Here is a 20,288-nt window from a genome sequence, read left to right as displayed (position 1 = left end):
TTTTTTGTTTTTTATTTTTTTTTTGAGACAGAGTCTTGCTCTGTCACCCACGCTGGAGTGCAATGGTGCCATCTCAGCTCATTGCAACCTCTGCCTCCCGGGTTCAAGCGATTCTCCTGCCTCAGCCTCCCAAGTAGCTGCAATTACAGGCACCCACCACTTATTTTAATTTATTTATTTATTAGTTTTGGAGACAGGGTCTTGCTTTGCCACCTAGGCTGAAGTGCAGTGACAGGATCATAGCTCACTGCAGCCTCAGACTCCTGGGTTCAAGCGATCCTCTCGCCTCAGCCTCCCAAAGTGATGGGATTACCGGTGTGAGCCACTGGGCCTAGACAAATACTGTATTTTTGATCAATATTTGGTTGAAAAATATCTATGTATTAGTAAACCTGTGTTGTTCAAGAGTCCACTGTGTTTTGCTGGGGATTTCTACATCTATATTCATAAGGGATTTTGGTCTGTGGTTTTCTTTTCTTGTGATGTCTTTGTTGAGTTTAGTGTCAGGGTAATCCTGGCCTTGTAGAATGAGTTAGAAAGTTTTTGTTTCCTGGTGGTTTGTCTTCACTGCATCACTGTGGGGTTGCTCTGTGTAACTGTCTCACTCAGTAGTGAGTGAAATATCCCTGGAAATGTACAATTTACTGCATCAGCCCTGCTTAGTCTCACATATCCGTTGTATGTTGGTGCCTGTGGTAGAGGGTGTGGTGTCACACCTTCTCCAGGTAGATAAAAAGTCAACACTCCAAAACACTGGACACCAGCAATAAGGCAGTCATTGGTAAGGCCTTTGGGGAGCTCCCATTACAAATCTGCCTAACCCTCTGGCCTGAAGTGCCTAGACTTTTGTGGTGACATTTCAGGACAAGGGACGTCTGCTCAGGCAACACAGGGATGGGGTAAGGAAGCTACCATCCCACCGGAAGTGGGAGCCATCTGAGAAGTTCCTCAAGACAATACCAGCCAAATATTAGAAGGTATTGGCATTCTGGCCAAGGCAGAATGTTCCAAATTGGCACCATCTTGTCTGGGAGTCCATCGTCCTGTCACCAGCCCAATAGGCTGGATAGGCTGCAGATGCTCCTAAGATTCCATTCCACAAACCACATATAAGCCTGAACACATGTCTAGTATAGCGTTCTGGGGAGGCCAGGAGCCAAGTTCATGAATGTAATCACAGCCTTTTGGGAGGCCAAGAGTTCGAGACCAGCCCGGGCAGCATAGTGAGACCCAGTCTCTAAAAAAATTAAAATTAAAAAATTAGCCAGGTGTATTGTTGCATAGCTGCCTGCCTGGGGCATGGGGCACTGGAATGCAGTACTCAGGACACAGTGGCTGTCGCTGATAAACACAAGTGGGGATCTGCTATTGGGGTCCCATAGGGCCCTCCCGGCCTGCCAGAGGTGCCTAGGCTAGGAAGGGCTGCCACTGGGGTCTGAGGAGCTCTAGTCCCCCACAGGAGGGCTGCAGGCTGGTCCCAGAAGCTGCTTGCTTCCTTGCAGGACGTGGTAGCTGCAGGCTCAAAACAGCCAGAATGCATTCCCTCAATTCGCAGAACTCTCTCAAAAGGCTGCAGTCTCTTGCCAACCTGTGAGGGTGGCTGACTGCCACCCCATTGTAAGAGTAGAGGTCAGGGACCGCCCCAGGCCACTCTGCCAGACCCATGTCTTCATCTAACTCACTGTGCCTGAAGCTCACATGACGGTGCTGTGGGGCCTGTCTGGGGCCCAGCTGGGTGGGGTTCATGTACTGGGGTGAGGGATCAAGAAGGGTGTCCGCTGCAGTAGAAAGAAGGTGGGCTGCGGACTTTCAGACGTGGCCCTTAACCTCCCCGAACTGACCTAGGCTAGTCAGTTAGCCGGCGGTCTGACCTTCTCCATCTGTGACTGAGTCACAGTCACAGGGCTTCCCTAGACCCCGGTGAGCTCCGGTAACGACCTTGCGAGGTCGGGCAGAGTGGGCAGGGTGAAATATCTGGGTGTGTGGCAGCGGGTGGGGCCGCGCGGGGGGCCTGGGATGGGGGCGGGCCCTGCGCTCGGCGCCGGCGAACTGGGCGGGCTCAGTGCTCAGAGCGGAGGCAGCGGCTGCGGCAGCAGCAGGTGGGTTGCAGCAGATCCTGCGGGGACGGGGACTGGGACGGGCTCAGGCCCAAGAACAGGCGAAGGCGCAGGTGTCCGGGGACGGGGGCGCGGCGGAGCAGGCTCTAGCAGCAGCGGCGTGTCGGACATGGGGAGGTGTGCGGGCCCAGGGCGCCCCTGCATTCCGCCTGGCGCGCGGATACCCCAGCCTGGCCACGGGTGCAGGGGCGGGGGTGTATGTAGCCGCCACTGTCTGTCTGTGGCCAGGTGGCTGCCTGGGCCACACCCGCCCCGACGCAGAGCCGCGGCTCCTGTTCCGGGTCCGGCTCGACTCTGGGGAAGCCTCGGTTTCACTTGGCTCTGGGACCCCACCACTGAGCCGTTCCCAGCCTCTCACCCTGCTCCCCCTGGAGCTGCTCCCTCCCCACCCCTCAGGGCCACCGAGCTGGTGAGCAGGTGGGGCCTCACCAGGCCTCCTTTGCTGCCTGGGATGCAGACAGGGCCTCCAGGCTTCCTGTGACCTCCTGCCCACAGGCTCTGACACCTGCCCCATTCCAGCTCTCCAGCAGGCCCCTGGTGAGGGTGTCCAGGTCCCCAGGTCAGGGACAGAGAGAGGACTGGGGGTGGTCAGACCAGGAGGGATGGAAGGCTGGTCAGGCCCCGGCTGCGCATCCTGTCATTCCCCTCTGGCCCTAGCAGGTTCCAGTAGCTGGCTCGGTGCTCTTCTCGGCCACCTGCCATGGCCCGGGGGCTGCCCACCATTGCTAGCCTGGCACGCTTATGCCAGAAGCTGAACCGCCTGAAGCCGCTGGAGGACTCCACCATGGAGACGTCACTGCGGCGCTGCCTGTCCACGCTGGACCTGACTCTTCTGGGCGTGGGTGGCATGGTGGGCTCGGGTCTCTACGTGCTCACAGGTGCCGTGGCCAAGGAGGTGGCTGGCCCTGCTGTGCTCTTGTCCTTCGGTGTGGCCGCTGTGGCCTCCCTGCTGGCAGCCCTATGCTATGCAGAATTTGGGGCACGTGTGCCACGCACGGGCTCTGCCTACCTGTTCACCTACGTATCCATGGGCGAGCTGTGGGCCTTCCTCATCGGCTGGAATGTTCTCCTCGAATACATCATCGGTGGCGCCGCCGTGGCCCGTGCCTGGAGTGGCTACCTGGACTCTATGTTCAGCCACGGCATCCGCAACTTCACTGAGACCCACGTGGGTTCCTGGCAGGTGCCCCTCCTGGGCCACTACCCGGACTTCCTGGCTGCTGGCATCATCCTCCTGGCCTCTGCCTTTGTCTCCTGTGGAGCCCGCGTGTCCTCCTGGCTCAATCACACCTTCTCGGCCATCAGCCTGCTTGTCATTCTCTTCATTGTCATCCTGGGCTTCATCCTGGCCCAGCCTCACAACTGGAGCGCTGACGAAGGCGGCTTTGCACCCTTCGGCTTCTCCGGCGTCATGGCCGGCACTGCCTCCTGCTTCTATGCTTTCGTGGGCTTCGACGTCATTGCCGCCTCCAGTGAAGAGGCCCAGAACCCACGGCGGTCTGTGCCTCTGGCCATCGCCATCTCGCTTGCCATTGCAGCTGGTGCCTACATCCTTGTCTCCACCGTGCTAACCCTCATGGTGCCCTGGCACAGCCTGGACCCCGACTCAGCGCTTGCAGATGCCTTCTACCAGCGGGGCTACAGGTGGGCTGGCTTCATCGTGGCAGCTGGCTCCATCTGTGGTGAGAGACTCTTCCTGGGCAGGGTGGCAGGGAAAAGAGCAAGGGGAGCCTTGTCCTCAGATTCTTGGGGAATGCACCTTCAACTGGGGCTGTTTTACTAGTTGCATAATGGGGCAAGGAAAGTGCTAATTATTAGAAACTCTTCACTTCAAAAAAAGTTTCTTCAGAAACTTTGGAAGGGACCGCCCCACACATGGTCCATAGCATATTAGTTCTGGGCATGTCCTTATAGATTATTTCCTAGGCAGAGGGACTCAGCCCTCATCCGATGCTCCAGTGGGCCTGTGACCTAACCCAGATGTCCTGTTCTTGGGCAAAGCGCTGACAATCTATTACTCCTACACAAACTCATGCTTACTCTGAGAGCCCAGACAAGCTCATGCCCTTGTTCCCAAGGAGCCACCCATGCACCGACCCCCAGAAGAGGCCCCTGGTGGGCTTCTCCGCCATGCTGACCCTCCCCACTCTCTCTGCTACAGCCATGAACACCGTCCTGCTCAGCCTCCTCTTCTCCCTGCCACGCATTGTCTATGCCATGGCCGCCGATGGGCTCTTCTTCCAGGTGTTTGCCCATGTGCACCCCCGGACACAGGTGCCTGTGGCGGGCACCCTGGCGTTCGGGCTCCTCACGGCCTTCCTGGCGCTGCTGCTGGACCTGGAGTCGCTGGTTCAGTTCCTGTCCCTTGGCACACTCCTGGCCTACACATTCGTGGCCACCAGTATCATTGTGCTGCGCTTCCAGAAGTCTTCCCCGCCCAGCTCCCCAGGCCCAGCCAGCCCTGGCCCCCTGACCAAGCAGCATAGCTCCTTCTCAGACCACCTACAGCTGGTGGGCACCATGCACGCCTCTGTCCCTGAGCCAGGGGAGCTGAAGCCAGCCCTGAGGCCCTACCTGGGCTTCTTGGATGGGTACAGCCCTGGAGCAGTGGTGACTTGGGCGCTTGGCGTTATGTTGGCCTCAGCCATCACCATAGGCTGCGTGCTCGTCTTTGGGAACTCGACCCTGCACCTCCCACACTGGGGTTACATCCTGCTGCTCCTGCTCACCAGTGTCATGTTTCTGCTCAGCCTCCTTGTCCTGGGGGCTCACCAGCAACAGTATCGGGAAGACTTATTTCAGGTACCTCCCCTAGCCAACACCCACTCACACTCGGCCCAGGCAGCTGCCTCCCCTTCCCCCACTACCATCCCAGAATGAACAAGTCTCACGGGGCTGGGGAGGACCGCACACCCATCCCGCACCCCTTTCTGCACGGTGAGTGAGCACATGTCTCCACAATCTCCCGTGAGGAACAAAGGCTCTATGGATTCCCGAGAAAGTGAGCCCTGGGCTGGCAAATCTTTCCTGCAGCCCGGCCCAGCCCTGCCCTGCCTCTGCCTCCTCAGATCCCCATGGTTCCCCTGATTCCAGCCCTGAGCATCGTCCTCAACATCTGCCTCATGCTGAAACTTAGCTATCTGACCTGGGTGCGCTTCTCCATCTGGCTGCTGATGGGTGAGTGGGGGCCAGGCTGGGACCGGGGTCAGGAGGAGGGCAAAGAGGACAGGAAGGGCTGGAACCTGTACCTCAGGCTCATGCCCTGCCTCCTGCCCTGTCTAGGACTTGCAGTGTATTTCGGCTATGGCATCCGGCATAGCAAGGAGAACCAGCGGGAGCTGCCAGGTCTGAACTCCACACACTACGTGGTATTCCCCAGGGGCAGCCTGGAGGAGACAGTGCAGGCTGTGCAGCCCCCCAGCCAGGCACCAGCACAGGACCCTGGCCATATGGAGTAGCTGGTCAGCCCACACTTGCTCCGCCCTCCCACACCTGCTTGGGAGGCCAGAGAGGCCAGACAAGCCGAGAGCCCCTTCTGTTGTGGGCAGCCTGGGTTTGCAGGCCTGCACAGGCTGGGGAGTCCTCAGGACCTTAGGACCTTCATCCAGGGGCTGAGCTTCAGGTCTTCAGGAGTGGGCCTTGGCTGGTGCTGGTGCCGTGGACTCTGCCCAGAGCCTTCTTGTTTATGATCAGCTCCAGCTACCTGGGCAGTTGTGGTGGGGTGGATGGGAAGGCCCACAGCCCAAGGGATCCATAATAATAATTGCTTGGCCAGCCATGTGGCGTGCTGGCATATCCACTGTGGCATTCTTTGTGGCACCAAGTCTTCACCTGCCCCAGGGAACCAGGCAATTGTCTCCAATCCACATCAAAGATGCTGGGGCTCTCTAAAGAGTAGGTGCCAGTCCTGGGACCACCCTGAGTCAGGGACACAGGTGGGCCTGGATCCAGGTGCCCAGTGAAGAGGGGAGCCACACACACCAGGCAAGGAGGGTTCCATGACAGGCATGGGGTCAGGCTCCCCACGTCTGCTAGGTGGCAGATCCAGGGAGCAGAGCTTGGGCCCCAAGGAGGCTGCCTAGAAAGGGCAGCAGGGTTCTGAGCATGGCATGCACCTGAGGCCTGCCTGGTACAGGCACCCCCACGGGGACACATGCATCCCTGCAGGCACTACCCTGGGGTGCATGCCTGTGCGCAGACTGAGGCGACAGCTGTTTCTGAGCTCGGGCCCAGGCTGCAGCTCTCTTGCTGTCTTTGCCCACTCTTCAAGGGCTTTGAGGTGAAAAGAGTGTGGCCCTCATGCTCCTACATGGGTGCACAAGTGCCCAGGCCTGTTCCAGTTACCTTCTAGCCCACCTGGTAGCTGCAGGGCCTCAGTCTTCAGGGGTAGGGTCCCCAAGTCCACCCTGCACCACCCCACTGGTCTCTTCATGGCTGTGCCATGTCTACCATAGATGCCCCCCAACTTTCCAGTCATGCCTGTAAGGACTACACAGGAAGAGGGTGGCTTTGCTGGCTTTACTCCGTGACTTTGTCCAGCCATGACATCAGCTTCCTCTGGGCCCCAAGGAGAATCAGGTGCACGTGCCCCTCCTTGGATACCCAGTCCTCAGGGGCCATGCTCTCCCACCTTTGCCCTTCAGAGCCCACCTCCCCATGGACATGGCTCTGGAGATTGAGAGGCAGCAGGGACCCCAGGCATTTTACTGAGGCTCCAGGTGGCAGGTGATTCTAGATGTCAGCCCAGTCTCAGCCCCACCCCTGGCCCTCCACAGCTTGCCCTGATCACCAGGTACCCACAGTGGAAAGCAGCCCCTTGCCTCCCTGGGGTGGACACTTAGAATTCCCTGCCCCACCCTGGGACCAAGAGGAGAATTCCAGCTGCAAAACCTGGCCAGCCTGAGGGAGATCTCGGTGGTGTTGTTTGGAACCATTCCTTCCAGCCACTCCATCCAGCCTGGGATCAGAGCCAGGGCCTCCCTTGAGCAGCTGCCCAGACAGCTTCCTAGGTATGACTTGGACTGAAGTGAATTTCAGATGTACAGCCTCCCACAGCCTCCCACCCCCAGGGCTCTCAGGAAGCCTGGAGGAAAGATTCCAAGGGGTTGGGCTGGGGGGTCACCGAGGAGGGATATAGAAGGTCCTGAAGAACCCAATGATCACCAACTTAGCCCTGCCGCCCTCTGCTCTCTCCCAGACCTCCATGGCAAAAGGGCTACCACTGGAAAGCAGCCGGTCCTCATAAACTGAGCAGGTGTGGGCCCAAGACACATGCTCCGCCCTTGCCTGGGGGATAGGGAGGTGGATTATCTGCCTACTCCACCCCATTCCCTAGATTAGGACTCTCCTGGGGCATCACAGCACCAGAGAAGCTGAAACAATCCCCCTCCCCCATCACTTCTCTTTCTACCTTGCCTTTTTGGCTCCAGCTGCACAGCCCCATGTAGGACCGATGGGAGGGTGGGGTCTCTACCTATGATGGGGGTGCAGATGGGGGAGGAGGGCCAGGACCCAGGCAGCAGGAGGGTCTGTGCTGACAGCTGGTAAGCATACCTCTGCTAGGAACACTGGGGACAGAGCACTGGGAGAGAGACCTCCAGGCCCAGACGCAGCAGGAGCCCCTGCCACATGCAGTCGGAGCCCTGCAATACAGGTGCCTGCTGGGCTCTCCCAGTCTCCACGGGTCAGGTTCTGTCGCCGTCTCAAAACACAGCCGACTTCTATGGCTCCCTGAGGCAGCACCCTACCAAGGTGGGAGTCAGGGGAGGGACTGTCTGCTGGGGTTCAAGGGTGGAATTCTACCCCCAATCCTCCATGCTGGGGCCTCATCCTTGAGATCCCCAGGCAGGGCCCCGCCCTTCCCAGCCCCCAACTCTCAACCAGCAGGGAACGGCTACAGGCTTCCGGAATGGGTTGGCAAGTGGGTGTCAGAACTTGGACAGGGCCATCCTGGTGTCTGTGTCTGACTCCCAGCAGCAGTGGCCATGGGTGCAGGTGCTGAGCTCTGTCTGAGGCACTCGGCCAGTCGGGCTTGGGATGCAAGGGCCAGCTCCCTCCACACAGAGTTGGTGGTTGCTTTCGGGGCCTTGGCCTGCAGATGAGGACAGCAGGTCAGGGATCCAGCCAACATCTTCCTAAGTGTGGCAGAACCCAGGGTCCAAGCAGAGCGACCTCAGCTCACCTCCTCATACTTTGTCCTCCAGTAGAAATGGGCTTCTCTATCCACATACAGCAGTAGCAGGTCACAGAAAAAGGTGACCTGGGAGAGGCAGGGCCAACCCATGTTCCAGCCCCCGAGCCTGCTCTCCTGCCACCTCCCCAGCCTGCACCCCGAGACTCAATGTGCAGGCACCGGAGGCTCCAGCATGCATTGGACACACCCTGGTCAGCAGCACTCACTGCAGCCTGCAGGTGCCCACAATGCTCGCACTCACCACGCCCAGCCAAGCTGCCCCGGTGCCCAGTGTGACGGCCGTGGGGATGAGCCCGAACTTCCCTGCCTGAGAGAGATCTGAGCTGAACCTCTCAGCCCACGACTGTCAGCCTCATGCCTCCTCCAGCCCTGTCTGCCTGCCCCATCCCATCCCCGGCCTGACCCCTACCTGTGCCTACCTGCCCGGTGACGAGGATGTCAAAGCGGATTCCATAGAGCTTGAGCAGGGTGCGGGCCTCCACACCCGGTTGCTCCCACCAGTGAGTGGCTGTCCTGTGGGCAGGAAAGAAGGCTCTGGTGACCTGCTTTGCCCACCCCCAGGTGGGGCTGGCCCTGCCAGGCCTCTGTCCAACTTGTCAATTGACTCTATAAACCCCCAGCCCAAGCCTGAGTCCTGGGTCTCAGCCCTATGTAATTGGTGAGAAAACAGAAAAAGCAAACGAAGACCTGTCCCTCAGAAGTTCCCTGCCTGCTGAGAGGACGGGGGACAGAGGAGTCCCTAAACAGACCCAGCAGCGGGGGATGTGAAGGGGCAGGCTCAGGGCTGAGGGATTCCAGAGATGGGAACGCACTCTTCCCTGGGAACTGGGGTAGACTTCCTGGAGGGGACATGAGGCTGGGCCTGGAGGAACATGCACACAGGTGGTTTGCCAGCACAGAGGTCGGGGGAACAGGATGTGGGTGGGAGCCAGCCCCACGTGGTTTCGAAGGGCTGGGGAGGTTGGGGAAGCCAGATCAGACGGGGTGCAGTGAGCTATGTTGAGGGGCATCATCCCCAGGCCTGGTGGTCGTGTGTGCCTGCCTGCATGACGAGGTGACGCTCGGTGGCAGAAGGATCCAATAGATCTGCTTAGAAGACTCAAAGACATGATAATAAATGCAATTTATGAAACTTGAGGCCAGGCACAGTGGCTCACACCTGTAATCCCAGCACTTTGGGAGGCCAAGGCAGGTGGATCACCTGAGGTCAGGAGTTCGAGACCAGCCTGACCAATATGGTGAAACCCCATCTCTAGTAAAAACACAAAAATTAGCTGGGTGTGGTGGTGTGCACCTGTAATCACAGCTACTCGGGAGGCTGAGGCAGGAGAATTGCTTGAACCCGAGAGGCAAAGATTGCAGTGAGCCGAGATCAGGCCACTGCACTCCAGTCTGGGCAACAAGAGCAAAACTTCATCTAAAAAAAAAAAAAAAAAAAAAAAAAAAACACAAAAAAAACAGGCTTGGTGGCTCATGCCTGTAATCCCAGCACTTTGGGAGGCTGAAGTGGGCAGATCACCTGAGGTCAGAAGTTCGAGACCAGCCTGGCCAACATGGCAAAACACCATCTCTACTAAAAATACAAAAATTAGTTGGGTGTGGTGGTGCACACCTGTCATCCCAGCTACTCTGGAGGCAGAGGCTGGAAAATCACCTGAACCCAGGAGGCAGAGGTTGCAGTGAGCCAAGACCACGCCATTGCATTCCAGCCTGGACCACAAGAAAGTGAAAACTCCGTTTCAAAAAAAAAGGTCGGGCGTGGTGGCTCACGCCTGTAATCCCAGCACTTTGGGAGGCTGAGGCAGGTGGATCACGAGGTCAAGAGATCGAGACCATCCTGGCCAACATGGTGAAACCCTGTCTCTACTAAAAATACAAAAATTAGCCAGGCGTGGAGGCGCACACCCGTAGTCCCAGCTACTTGGGAGGCTGAGGCAGGAGAATGGCGTGAACCCGGGAAGCGGAACTTGCAGTGAGCTGAGATCCCACCACTGTACTCCAGCCTGGGCGACAGAGTGAGACTCCATCTCAAAAAAAAAAAAAAAAGTTTAGGTAAAAGCGGAAGGGAGGCCAGACACGGTGGTTTACGTCTGTAATCCTAGCCCTTCGGGAGGCTGAGGTGGGTGGATCACCTGAGGTCAGGGGTTTGAGACCAGCCTGGCCAACATTGTGAAAACCCATCTCTACCAAAATATAAAAATTAGCTGGGAGTAGTGGCGAGCACCTGTAATTCCAGCTATTCAGGAGGCTGAGGAAGGAGAATCGGTTGAACCCAGGAAGCAGAGGTTACAGTGAGCCGAGGTCGGGCCACTGCACTCCAGCCTGGGTGACAGAATGAGATTCTGTCTTAAAAAAAAAAAAAAAAAAAAAAAAAAGCTGAAGGGGAGAAGGGGAAAGTAAAAACGAAACACCCCATTGCTGTGGAGGGGAGATACTAGAAGCGAGGTGGGGTGGAGGAAGGGCTGGCAGTGAGGAGCCTGAGCTGGGCAGGGGCCTGGGACAGATGGGGTGGAGGGCTCAGGACTTGGGGCAGCAGGACGGAGCCTGTGCTGGAGGATGTAGGGTTGAGAACAGCTCTCTCCTGCTCCTGGGACCCCCTTGCACACATAGTGGAATATCTAGAGGCCTGGGCCTGGGTGTGGTCTGTCCTGGCCGCCACAGGGAGAGGGCGATGGGCCCAGCAGCTGGGCACTGGGAGCAGTGGGGCCTCACCTGAAGTTGTAGCTCTTCTCCTGCAGCTGGAAGGAGTAGTGAGGCCAGCAGCCAGAGTCCCCGGTGTCCAGGTCACAATCCCAGTGAACTCTGATGCCCACAGAGCCACCCTGCACATAGCACATAGCTGTTCCACCGGTGGGTGGGCCCGGGACCCTCTCCCAGAGCCCTCTAGGAACCCTGCCCCCAACTTGGGACCCACCAGCAACGCCAGGTCCTCGAAGGTCCCTCCAGCCTTGGCCACGAGGTCCCCAATGCGGAACACGGGACAGTAGGGGCTGAATTGTGGTTCATAGCGGCAGTGCTTAAAATAGGTGGGGTCCCAGGTCTCCAAGGCATTGGACCTGGGAGGAGTGGGAAAGGTCAGATGAGGTAGGGGACAAGGAGGGTCTTGGGGCAGATGAGACCCACTCTGCTTACTTAGAGAAGTTGAACTTGCTGAAGGTGACTGTGTTTTTGATGAACAGTGTGAAGTTCTGGGCCTGGGCCAGCAGGGGCCTCCTGCAGGTGGAAGGGAGGTGACAGCCTCTGCCAGGCCTGGGGCCCTGCGCCAGTTGGGGTAGGGGATTGTGGGGACACTTACGAGGGCACAACGCCACTCTCCACTGGGCACCAACTCCAGATCTCACAGGTCCTGTGGGTCCCATTGAACACCACACACTGGCCTGTTTTTACACCTAGAAAACAAAAGATGAACTCCAGACCTTCAAATCTCTGCAGGCCTGGGGAGGCCTTCAGCCAGGGGGTTGTTGGCAGAAAGAGAGATGCAGGGACAGAGGCGAGCAGGGCCTGCACTCAGGAGCCACCCAGGATCCCAGCCCGGCCCCCACCCTGCTGGGAGCACTGGAAGACAGAGCCCACAGTTACCGTGGCTGTGTGTGCCTCCCTCCCCTTCGGGGCAGTCCTCGTCGACCCAGCAGTTAGCCAGTGGGACGGACGGGTGCTGAGGTGGGAGAGAGAGCAGTCACCAATGGCACAGGGGATGTCTCCCCTCCACAGCCCAGTCTCAAAGGCAGGGAGGTTCAAGGTGGGAAGGACAGGCCCCCTTCCCACCTTAAACAACCTCACCACCCCGCCGCCAGAGCACCCTGAGTGTGGGGCCACACAGGAAAGCTGGAGGGTGCAAATAAAAGGAGGTGGTCAGAGGAGGGAGCGGAGCAATGCCCTGGCCAGATGAAGGTACAGTACTGTATTTCAAAGACAAAGGGAGACCCCTTTCCTCCTTTTTCAAAAAATTTATTTTTAGTGATTCGGTCTCACTCTGTTGTCCAGGCTCTAGTGCAGTGGTATGATCATGGCTCACTACAGCCTCGCCCTCCCGGGCTTAAGCAATCCTCTCACTTCAGTATTCCCAGTAGCTGGGACTACAGACACACACCACTGTGCCTGGCTGATTTTTTAATATTTTTTTTGTAGAGATGGAGTCTTGCTATGTTGACCAGGCTGGTTTTTAACTCCTGGCCTCAAGCAATCCTTCTGTCTCAGCCTCCCAGAGTGCTGGGATTACAGGCGTGAGACAAGGCACCCTGCCCCTTCCCTCCTGACAGTTCTGTCCCTGGTGGATGCGGAAGTGATTCTTCCAGGTCTAGCTCCTCTGGTCCAATTTGGATGACAGATCAGGGAAGGTGAAGATACCTTGGGAGGGTGAGTTTTTGATGCCCGGCATGGGGACATAGCTGACAAAGATCAGGGCCCAAGAGTCAGGGGCTTGGGTATTGAAGCAGGACCCCACACCCTTGCTGAGGGACCACAGGCTACTCCTTCCTGCTCGCTCTTCTGTAACCTGGGGACATTAATGCCTGCACAGAGGCATAGGACTATGGGGCTCTGGCAGAAGGGGAGGATAGGTGAGCTTTCTGGGGTCCCAGACCCCAGAGACGAAGGCACCCTTGAGCATCGGGCACTCTCCCAGGCATGGTCCTGCCCCAGCTGAGGATGGACACTGCTGCCCAGGGCACTCAGCTCAGGGGCAGCAGGAAGAACACCAGCACCATGGGCGCAAGGAAGGCTGAGGGCCTCTGAGAAGCCAGAATGAGGCGGTGGGACTTTCTGAAAGACAGGGCCGTCATGATTGGGTGGAGGTCGGAGCAGAGCCACATGCTCTGCTTCTTTGTCCCTACCTATGTCCTGTGTCTGCCTCTCCTCTTCACCCCAGCTGGGCTACCGTCTCCTCCAACTAGACCCCACAGTGACCACCAGTGGGGCCCCCACGTCTCCCCATACCCTCATCCACCTATGCCCAGCAGCCCAAGTGGTGCATCTCAATGTGCAGGAAACTGAGCACCCTGCCTCTGAGCCCACGTGTGGCTCTCTTCTGTTCCTCTAATCAAGTTTAGCTCCTGCCAGGCACAGTGGCTCACGCCTGTAATCCTAGCACTTCGAGAGTCCAAAGCAGGCGGATTGCCTGAGCTCAGGAGTTCGAGACCAGCCTGGGCAACAAAGCAAGACCTCATTGCTACAGGAAAAAAAAAGAAAACAAACAAAAACAGTTTAGCTCCTTAGTGGGGCTTACAGGGGCCCCTGAAATCCTGAACTACCTTCTTCCCACCCCAGTCCAAATCTTCACTTCAGCTCCACCCAGTGGCAGGTAGCCCTAAAGGCACCTCACCTCACACAGCTCAGGGCCTTTACCCACCAAGCCCCCTCTGTGTGGACATCCTGCTTCAACCAAATCCATCTGCTCACCAGCTTCTCCCCACCTTTTTTTAAGATTCTGCTTGGCCTGGCACACCTGTAATCCCAACACTTTGAGAAGCCGAGGTGGGCGGATTACCTGAGGTCAGGAGTTCGAGACCAGCCTGGCCGACATAGCAAAACCCTGTCTCTATTAAAAATACAAAAATTAGCCGAGTGTGGTGGTGTGTGCCTGTAGTCCCACCTACTTGGGAGGCTGAGGCAGGAGAATCGCTTGAACCAAGGAGGTGGAGGTGTGCGGTGAGCCGAGATCACGCCACTGCACTCCAGCCTGGGTGACAGAGCGAGACTCCGTCTCAAAAAAAAAAAAAAAAGAAAAAAAAAAAAGATTCTGCTCAAGTGCAGCCCTAGGTCCCCCACCTACAGCCTCTGTCCCATCATAGGACCTGCCACCTGGGCTGGGCTGTCCATGTGGGTGGTCTTTGAAGTATGGGAGATGGAGTTTTGTGAATTTAGCATAGCTAGCCCCCTGGCCCAGCAGGGAGGCTCAGCGGTGTCTGCTGAGGGAGGTGACACTATAAAGAGCATGGTGCATGTAAGGGAGGGATCAGGCACCAGGATCCCTAGAGGAGCTGGCAGAACTCTGGTCTTCCAGGAAAGCCAGGTTGTCAGATCTGATAATTACGACCCAGCCCTGACGTTTCATGGGAAGAGCCAGAAGTGTGGTTGCAGACAAAGAGGAATTGCACAGATTCTGAAAAACACAGACCCACAGATCCAGCCAAATTTCAGAACGGTCTACAAACTGAACATTAAATACACATCTGAGCATTAAGAAAGAGAAGGACATTGTGTGGGTTCACTAAGAGTAAGCACATCCTTTCAGGCACAGTGGCTCATGTTGGGAAGAGGCCCCCAAAATCTGGCCATAAACTGGCCCCAAAACTGGCCATAAACAAAATCTCTGCAGCACTGTGACATGTTTGTGATAGCCACGACACCCACACTGGAAGTTTGTGGGTTTACCGGAATGAGGGCAAGGAAAACCTGGCCCACCCAGGGCGGAAAACCGCTTAAAGGCGTTCTTAAACCACAAACAATAGCATGAGCGATCTGTGATTTAAGGACATGCTCCTGCTGCAGATAACCAGCCAGAGCCCATCCCTTTGTTTCCCATAAGGAATACTTTTAGTTAATCTATAATCTATAGAAACAATGCTTATCACTGGCTTGCTGTCAATAAATATGTGGGTAAATCTGTTCGAGGCTGTCAGCTCTGAAGGCTGTGATACCCCTGATTTCCCACTCCACACCTCTATATTTCTGTGTGTTTGTCTTTAATTCCTTTAGCACCGCTGGGTTCAGGTCTCCTCGACCAAGCTCTCGGCAGGCTCACACCTGTAATCCCAGCACTTTGAGAGGCCGAGGCTGGTGGATCACCTGAGGCCAGGAGTTCGAGACCAGCCTGGCCAACATGGTGAAACCCCGTCCCTACTTAAAATACAAAAATTAGCTGGGCACAGTGGCGGGCACCTGTAATCCCAGCTACTCAGGGGCTGAGCAGGAGAATTGCTTGAACCCAGGAGGCGGAGGTTGCAGTGAGCCGAGATCATGCCATTGAACTCCAGCCTGGGGGACAAGAGCAAGACTCCATCTCAAAAAAACAAACAAACAAAAAGAGTAAGCAATCCTTTGTGCATATTTCCAACTACGGACATGGGATGTCTCCAGCAACTGTGCTAGGACCAGCCACCAGGGCTCAGGGGACAGGTGTCTGCACAATGACCCTCCAGCCCAGGAGGCACGTAAATGTTGGACTTGCCTAAAGATGTCACTGTGGAGGTAAACTTTCAGGACTATGTCCTGAGTCCCAATAGTTCAAACAAAATTCACAGCTGGAGAGAATGAGCGTGCTCTGTGACAGAGGCAGGATCCCAGGGACATCCCCAGGCAAGGGAAAAAGGTGAAATGTCAGGGGGAGAATCAGCATTTCTGGATCAGAAATGAAGAAGAACAAGGTGGGGGACTCTGGCTTGACCACGGTTGATGTAAAAACTATCCAGAAATCAGGCCGGGCGTGGTGGCTCACACCTGTAATCCCAGCACTTTGGGAGGCCGAGGCAGGTGGATCACGAGGTCAGGAGATGGAGACCATCCTGGCTAACACCGTGAAACCCCGTCTCCACTAAAAATACAAAAAAAAAAAAAAAAAAAAACATTAGCTGGGCGTGGTGGCAGGCGCCTGTAGTACCAGCTACTCCGGAGGCTGAGGCAGGAGAATGGCGTGAACCTGGGAGGCAGAGCTTGCAGTGAGCCGATATCTGCCACTGCACTCCAGCGTGGGTGACAGAGTGAAACTCTGTCTCAAAAATAAAACAAAAAAAGCTATCCAGAAATCATAAGCAATCCTGAATTCACCATGAGCAAGAGTGTGCTGTGTTGGCCCACAAAGATGAAAGCTGCCTCAGGACATATTAATAGAGGCTGGGCACAGAGAAGGGGAGGTGATATTCCAGCTTGGCTCTTGCTATTAGAACCTCCCTGAGCATGTGTGCAGCTCTGGGTGTCACACTACCAACCTGGAGAGTACCCAGAGGCAGGACCAGGATGGGAGGGCCTGGACACCTCATGGGAACTGCTGCTGCCCAGAGCTCGGGGTCCTGTCACCCACAGGCCTGGAGGCCTTAAGAAAGTGACTCAACCTCACTGAGCCTCAGTCTTCTCCTCTGAAATGGGGATCACAGGACTTCCTACAAGGCAGGGGATATGTGAAGACTGAACATAATGATTCAGGAAAAGATGTAGCCCAGTGCCTGGGGGACACTGAGCACACGCTGAGCCTTCAGCCACCTGGGAAGGGGAAAGGGAAACACGGGTGGCCACCTGGGGCTGGCAGAGGAACAAGGGGCCCGCTGGGAGGATCCTGGGCAAACTCACCTCTGGGCATCTGCCCTGAACTTGGGCTGGCGTCACAAGGAAGTTGGTCACCAAGAAGAACACGTTCTCTCCCTAGGAGGCAAGTCTCAAGGTTGGCCTGGCTGGGCTCGCGTTGACTGGAAAGGCCGGAAGCCGGCAGCCTGGTCTATGAGGGAAGGGATGTTGGCCCCATCAAGTCACTAGCCCTGTCCCCCTGTAAGGCAGACTGAAGCAGAGATGGGAGGCTGGCAGCGGTTCTGGCCATTTTGAGACCAGGAAGCCTTGTGTCCATGTCCATCTCTTGAGACAAGTTTCTTGTCTCAACCAAAATTTGTGTGTGTGTGTGCATGTGTATGTGTGTATTTAGAGACAGGATTACACTTCGTCACCCAGGCTGGAGTGTAGTGTTGTGATCAGTGCTCACTGCAACCTCTAACTCCTGGACTCAAGAGGTCCTCCTGCCTCAGCCTCCCAAGTAGCTGGGACTACAGGCTCCAGCTACCGTGCCTGGCTTCAACCAGAATATTCCAACAGCCTGCTGCTTCTAGTACTGAAGATCCAAGGGAGAGCTGGGCCCAGCACCTGCTCAGGATGGAGAAGAGGTGAGTCTCCCATCTCACACACAGCAGCACTGGCATGGCAGGGGCCAAGGGAGAAGAGGGAAAGCTGTGTCTGTGGTCAACGGGTGGCCGAGGACATTGGAAAGAAAGGCTGACCCTCCAGTGCTGCTCGTGAGAGCACTGTGAATTTGGGGAATGTATGCCCAGGAAGGGAAGGTGAGGGCTGGCCAGAGGGTGCTGGGAGTGGCAGCCATTAGGATTGGGAGGAAAGTGTGGACACCGTCATGGGCAGGGTTGGGGGAATTCCTGAGGGTAGAAGCAGGCGCTGCAGGCTCTCATGATGCCTGGTGTGAAAGTTCAGCTTGGCTGCTGCGTGGTGTGCACCGAGCAGTAAGGGAGGAGGCGAGAGGGGCATCTAGGGACCCTCTAGGAGGCCATAGTCTCATGCATGGCATGGCATGGGTAGTGGTGAAAAATCTTGGAAGGGACAGGAAGGGGTCCAGGGTGAGTCACGGGTCTGGCTGAGGCACTACTGGATGTCACAGCCATCATGACTAGTGGGCGTCACAGAGGCCATGCCAGGAGAGGAAAATAATTGATCTTTGGACATATGGGTGTGCACCTAGAAGACAGCTGTGCTCTGGGCAGGTGATTGATCACTGGGAATACACCCTGGGCATCAGAGGAGCAGAAGTGGCAGTTGAGGCTGGGGATGAGCTGGGTGGAGGGAGGAGGAAAACGCAGCCGAGAAGAGGGGAGGAGCAGCACCTGACCGTAGTGCCCCAGGTCAGGGAGCAGGGCTACAGGAAGTTCCATGCCCCAGCACCTCACACCACTCTCAAGCTCAAGCCATTAGTCCCGGACACTCCCTTCTTTTCTGTTGGCAGTCTTTGGAAATGCAGTTTCTCTGGCCTGGCTTTTTTTTTTTTTTTTTTTTTTTTTTTTGAGACAGAGTCTCGCTTTGCCACCCAGGCTGGAGTGCAGTGGTGCAATCTCGGCTCACTGCAAGCTCCACCTCCCGGGTTCACGCCATTCTCCTGCCCCAGCCTCCTGAGTAGCTGGGACTACAGGTGCCCACCACCATGCCCGGCTAATTTTTTGTATTTTTAATAGAGATGGGGTTTCACCGTGTTAGCCAGGATACTCTCAATCTCGTGATCCACCTGCCTCGGCCTCCCAAAGTGCTGGGATTACAGGCGTCAGCCAGCACGTCCAACCCTGGCCTGGCTTCTTGAGTGGCCCCTTTTTCCACCCCAAAACCTCCTACACATCCCTGAAAGTCCTGTCCAGGCGCCACTCCTCTGTGAAGCCCTTCCTGAGAACCCGCAGCCGTCTCTGGCATCACATGCTTCTCTCTCGCACACACTGGCTGCATGGCGGGTGTTCAGGCTGTCAGTGGGGAAAGGACTTGCGCCCCCGTCAGCAACATCAGGGCCCCCACCTGAGGTGGCTTCACGAAGTCGGCCACATCCCACAGCCGGTTTCCAAGCTCCTTGATCTGAGTCACGGAAACCCCTTTGAGTTTGGTGATGATGGAAAACTGGGGTTCCAGGTCCCGCTCCTGGTAGCCTTTTTTGGCGAGGAGAGCCCACCTGGGGAGGAGAAGTCGGGCAGTGTGGTGTGTCCCCAGCGTGTAGTGACAGGGGCGGAGCTGAGCCCTACATGCTCAGTTCTCCCCCCACACCCTACAGGCTCCCGGCCCAACATCGAAGGCCCCACCTCCTCTCTGGCCCCACTTCCCACTCCAGACCCCCTGAATGAGACAGAAGCTCCAGCCATGCATCAGAGAGCCAGTGCCCTCAGACAATCACCTTCACTAGCCAGCACCCACCCCCAGCCTGACTAGATCCAGCTTCCCCCTTACAGACTCTCCTGACCCGAGATACAGCTGGTGGTCTCTCTGGGGGCCTAGTGCTCCAGCTCTCACAGATGTTAAGGACTATGTCATGTGCCCCCTGGGTGGGGCCTGGGTGGGGGCCTGGGAAGGAGGCAAGTGGACACACAGGACAAACACACAGCTTGTTCTTGCTCTCCTGTCTTGTATCGCCTAGCTCTCCCCAACCCCGTCCCAATCTGCCCCCTTCCCCTCCAGCCCCTAAACAGCCCAACCCTCAACTTCAACCCAGCAGGACCAAGCCCCACCCCCCACCTCTTCCCTTGCCCCTCCAGCCTGGCCAAAAGCTCTTCTCTCTTACCCTACCACATAGACCACGATCCCAAACTGCAGCAGCCTCTGCAGGGCGCCCACCCGCCAGTTCCTGGTCATCACATACTTCTCCGTTTTATAATCCAGAAGCCCCCAGCCTGCTGTGGCCCCTGGGGAGCCCATGCTGCCAGCTCCTGCTAGCTGCGGGCACATGAGTCAGCATGGCAGCTGCAGCCACAGCTGAACAGGAGGCAAAGCAGGGCCCGAGCCAGGCCAGGCCAGCTGCTGTTAAAGGGACACTTCCACTAAAGCAGGATCCAGCCTCCAACACCCAGCCCTCAACCCCTAATCCCAGCTGCCCTGCACCTCCCACCCTCCCTACATTCCCTTTGCTGGGCCCTGGCACACAGAGAACAGCAGCAGCTCTGTCCCTGCCCTCTGGCCTCAATTCCTGGGGTGGGAGTGGATGTGGTGGGAGGGTGGAGACGGACAGCTGTTATCAGTGCTGTGAGAGGAGGGCCTGAGGGCAGCAGCAGCAGGGCGGGGAGGGTGTTGAGGAAAGCTTCCGGAAGAAGTGACCTCTAAGCTGACCCTTGCAGATTTCTGAAGTTCGACAAGCAGACAAAGATGGGGATGGAGGTTCCTGGTGCAGGGAGCAGCGTATGCAAAGACCAGAGCATGCAAGATAACTAAGAGGCACAGAGTGAGAGGGTGACCTGGCTCTGCGAAGTTCCCCAGGCCCTCCTGAAAAGCTGCCCCCGCCACCATCCCCAGTGCAGTGAGGACAACACAAGTCCTGGAGTCAGGCGTGTTTCCCAGTCCACGAAAGGGGGGCGATGCTGGAACCCCCTAGGAAGGCAGGGAGGATGCCCACAAGGCGCCCAGCCCAGTGCATAGCCCGTGGCGCGTGCAGTTTATCCTCTCAGGCGAGGAGCCTCAGCGGAGGAGAGCCACGGTTTCTACGGCAACCTACAGCACTGGGTTGCCGGGGCGACCGCCGCGGGGGAGCG

The 20,288-nt window shown here is 56.9% G+C and overlaps 2 protein-coding genes and 1 non-coding gene across 10 annotated transcripts; 2 read left to right on the top strand and 1 right to left on the bottom strand.

Annotated features, from left to right (window-relative positions):
• The first annotated feature begins 328 nt into the window (after nt 1-328).
• On the top strand, nt 329-424 carry MIR649 (microRNA mir-649). Its single transcript, NR_035967.1, has one exon. It is a non-coding gene; the product is annotated as a microRNA mir-649 (primary transcript).
• A 1,622-nt stretch (nt 425-2,046) lies between these two features.
• On the top strand, nt 2,047-5,916 carry SLC7A4 (solute carrier family 7 member 4). The gene is made up of 5 exons (XM_054676014.2): nt 2,047-2,099; nt 2,778-3,799; nt 4,279-4,919; nt 5,186-5,294; nt 5,400-5,916. Exons 2-5 carry the CDS (start codon nt 2,818-2,820, stop codon nt 5,573-5,575), a joined length of 1,908 nt encoding a protein of 635 aa, XP_054531989.1. The 5' UTR covers nt 2,047-2,099; nt 2,778-2,817; the 3' UTR covers nt 5,576-5,916.
• Nucleotides 5,917-6,616: 700 nt separating this feature from the next.
• On the bottom strand, nt 6,617-20,257 carry P2RX6 (purinergic receptor P2X 6). 8 transcript variants are annotated; one of them, XR_001712914.3, is made up of 13 exons: nt 19,328-19,777; nt 18,574-18,724; nt 16,594-16,665; nt 11,890-11,965; nt 11,606-11,699; nt 11,443-11,523; nt 11,225-11,366; nt 11,023-11,132; nt 8,730-8,823; nt 8,552-8,617; nt 8,299-8,376; nt 7,671-8,208; nt 6,618-7,122 (listed from the first exon to the last, which is right to left on the bottom strand). XR_001712914.3 is itself a non-coding variant. In XM_054676027.2 (12 exons), the coding sequence occupies exons 1-12, from the start codon at nt 19,489-19,491 to the stop codon at nt 7,902-7,904; spliced, it is 1,446 nt and encodes a 481-aa protein (XP_054532002.1). In that variant the 5' UTR covers nt 19,492-19,581; the 3' UTR covers nt 6,617-7,901. The 8 variants fall into 8 exon arrangements, 7 of the variants coding, with proteins under 7 accessions (XP_054532002.1, XP_001168351.1, XP_001168323.2 ...); XM_054676027.2 differs by having other exon boundaries at nt 6,617-8,208; nt 11,214-11,366; nt 19,328-19,581; XM_001168351.7 differs by having other exon boundaries at nt 6,618-8,208; nt 19,328-20,257.
• Between the last annotated feature and the right edge of the window lie 31 nt (nt 20,258-20,288).

This window comes from Pan troglodytes, chromosome 23 (genome assembly GCF_028858775.2).
Source record: "Pan troglodytes isolate AG18354 chromosome 23, NHGRI_mPanTro3-v2.0_pri, whole genome shotgun sequence".
In the NCBI taxonomy this organism is placed as follows: Eukaryota; Metazoa; Chordata; class Mammalia; order Primates; family Hominidae; genus Pan; species Pan troglodytes.
Note: the sequence above shows the minus strand (reverse complement) of the source record. Positions and strands in the feature narration are given on the sequence as shown.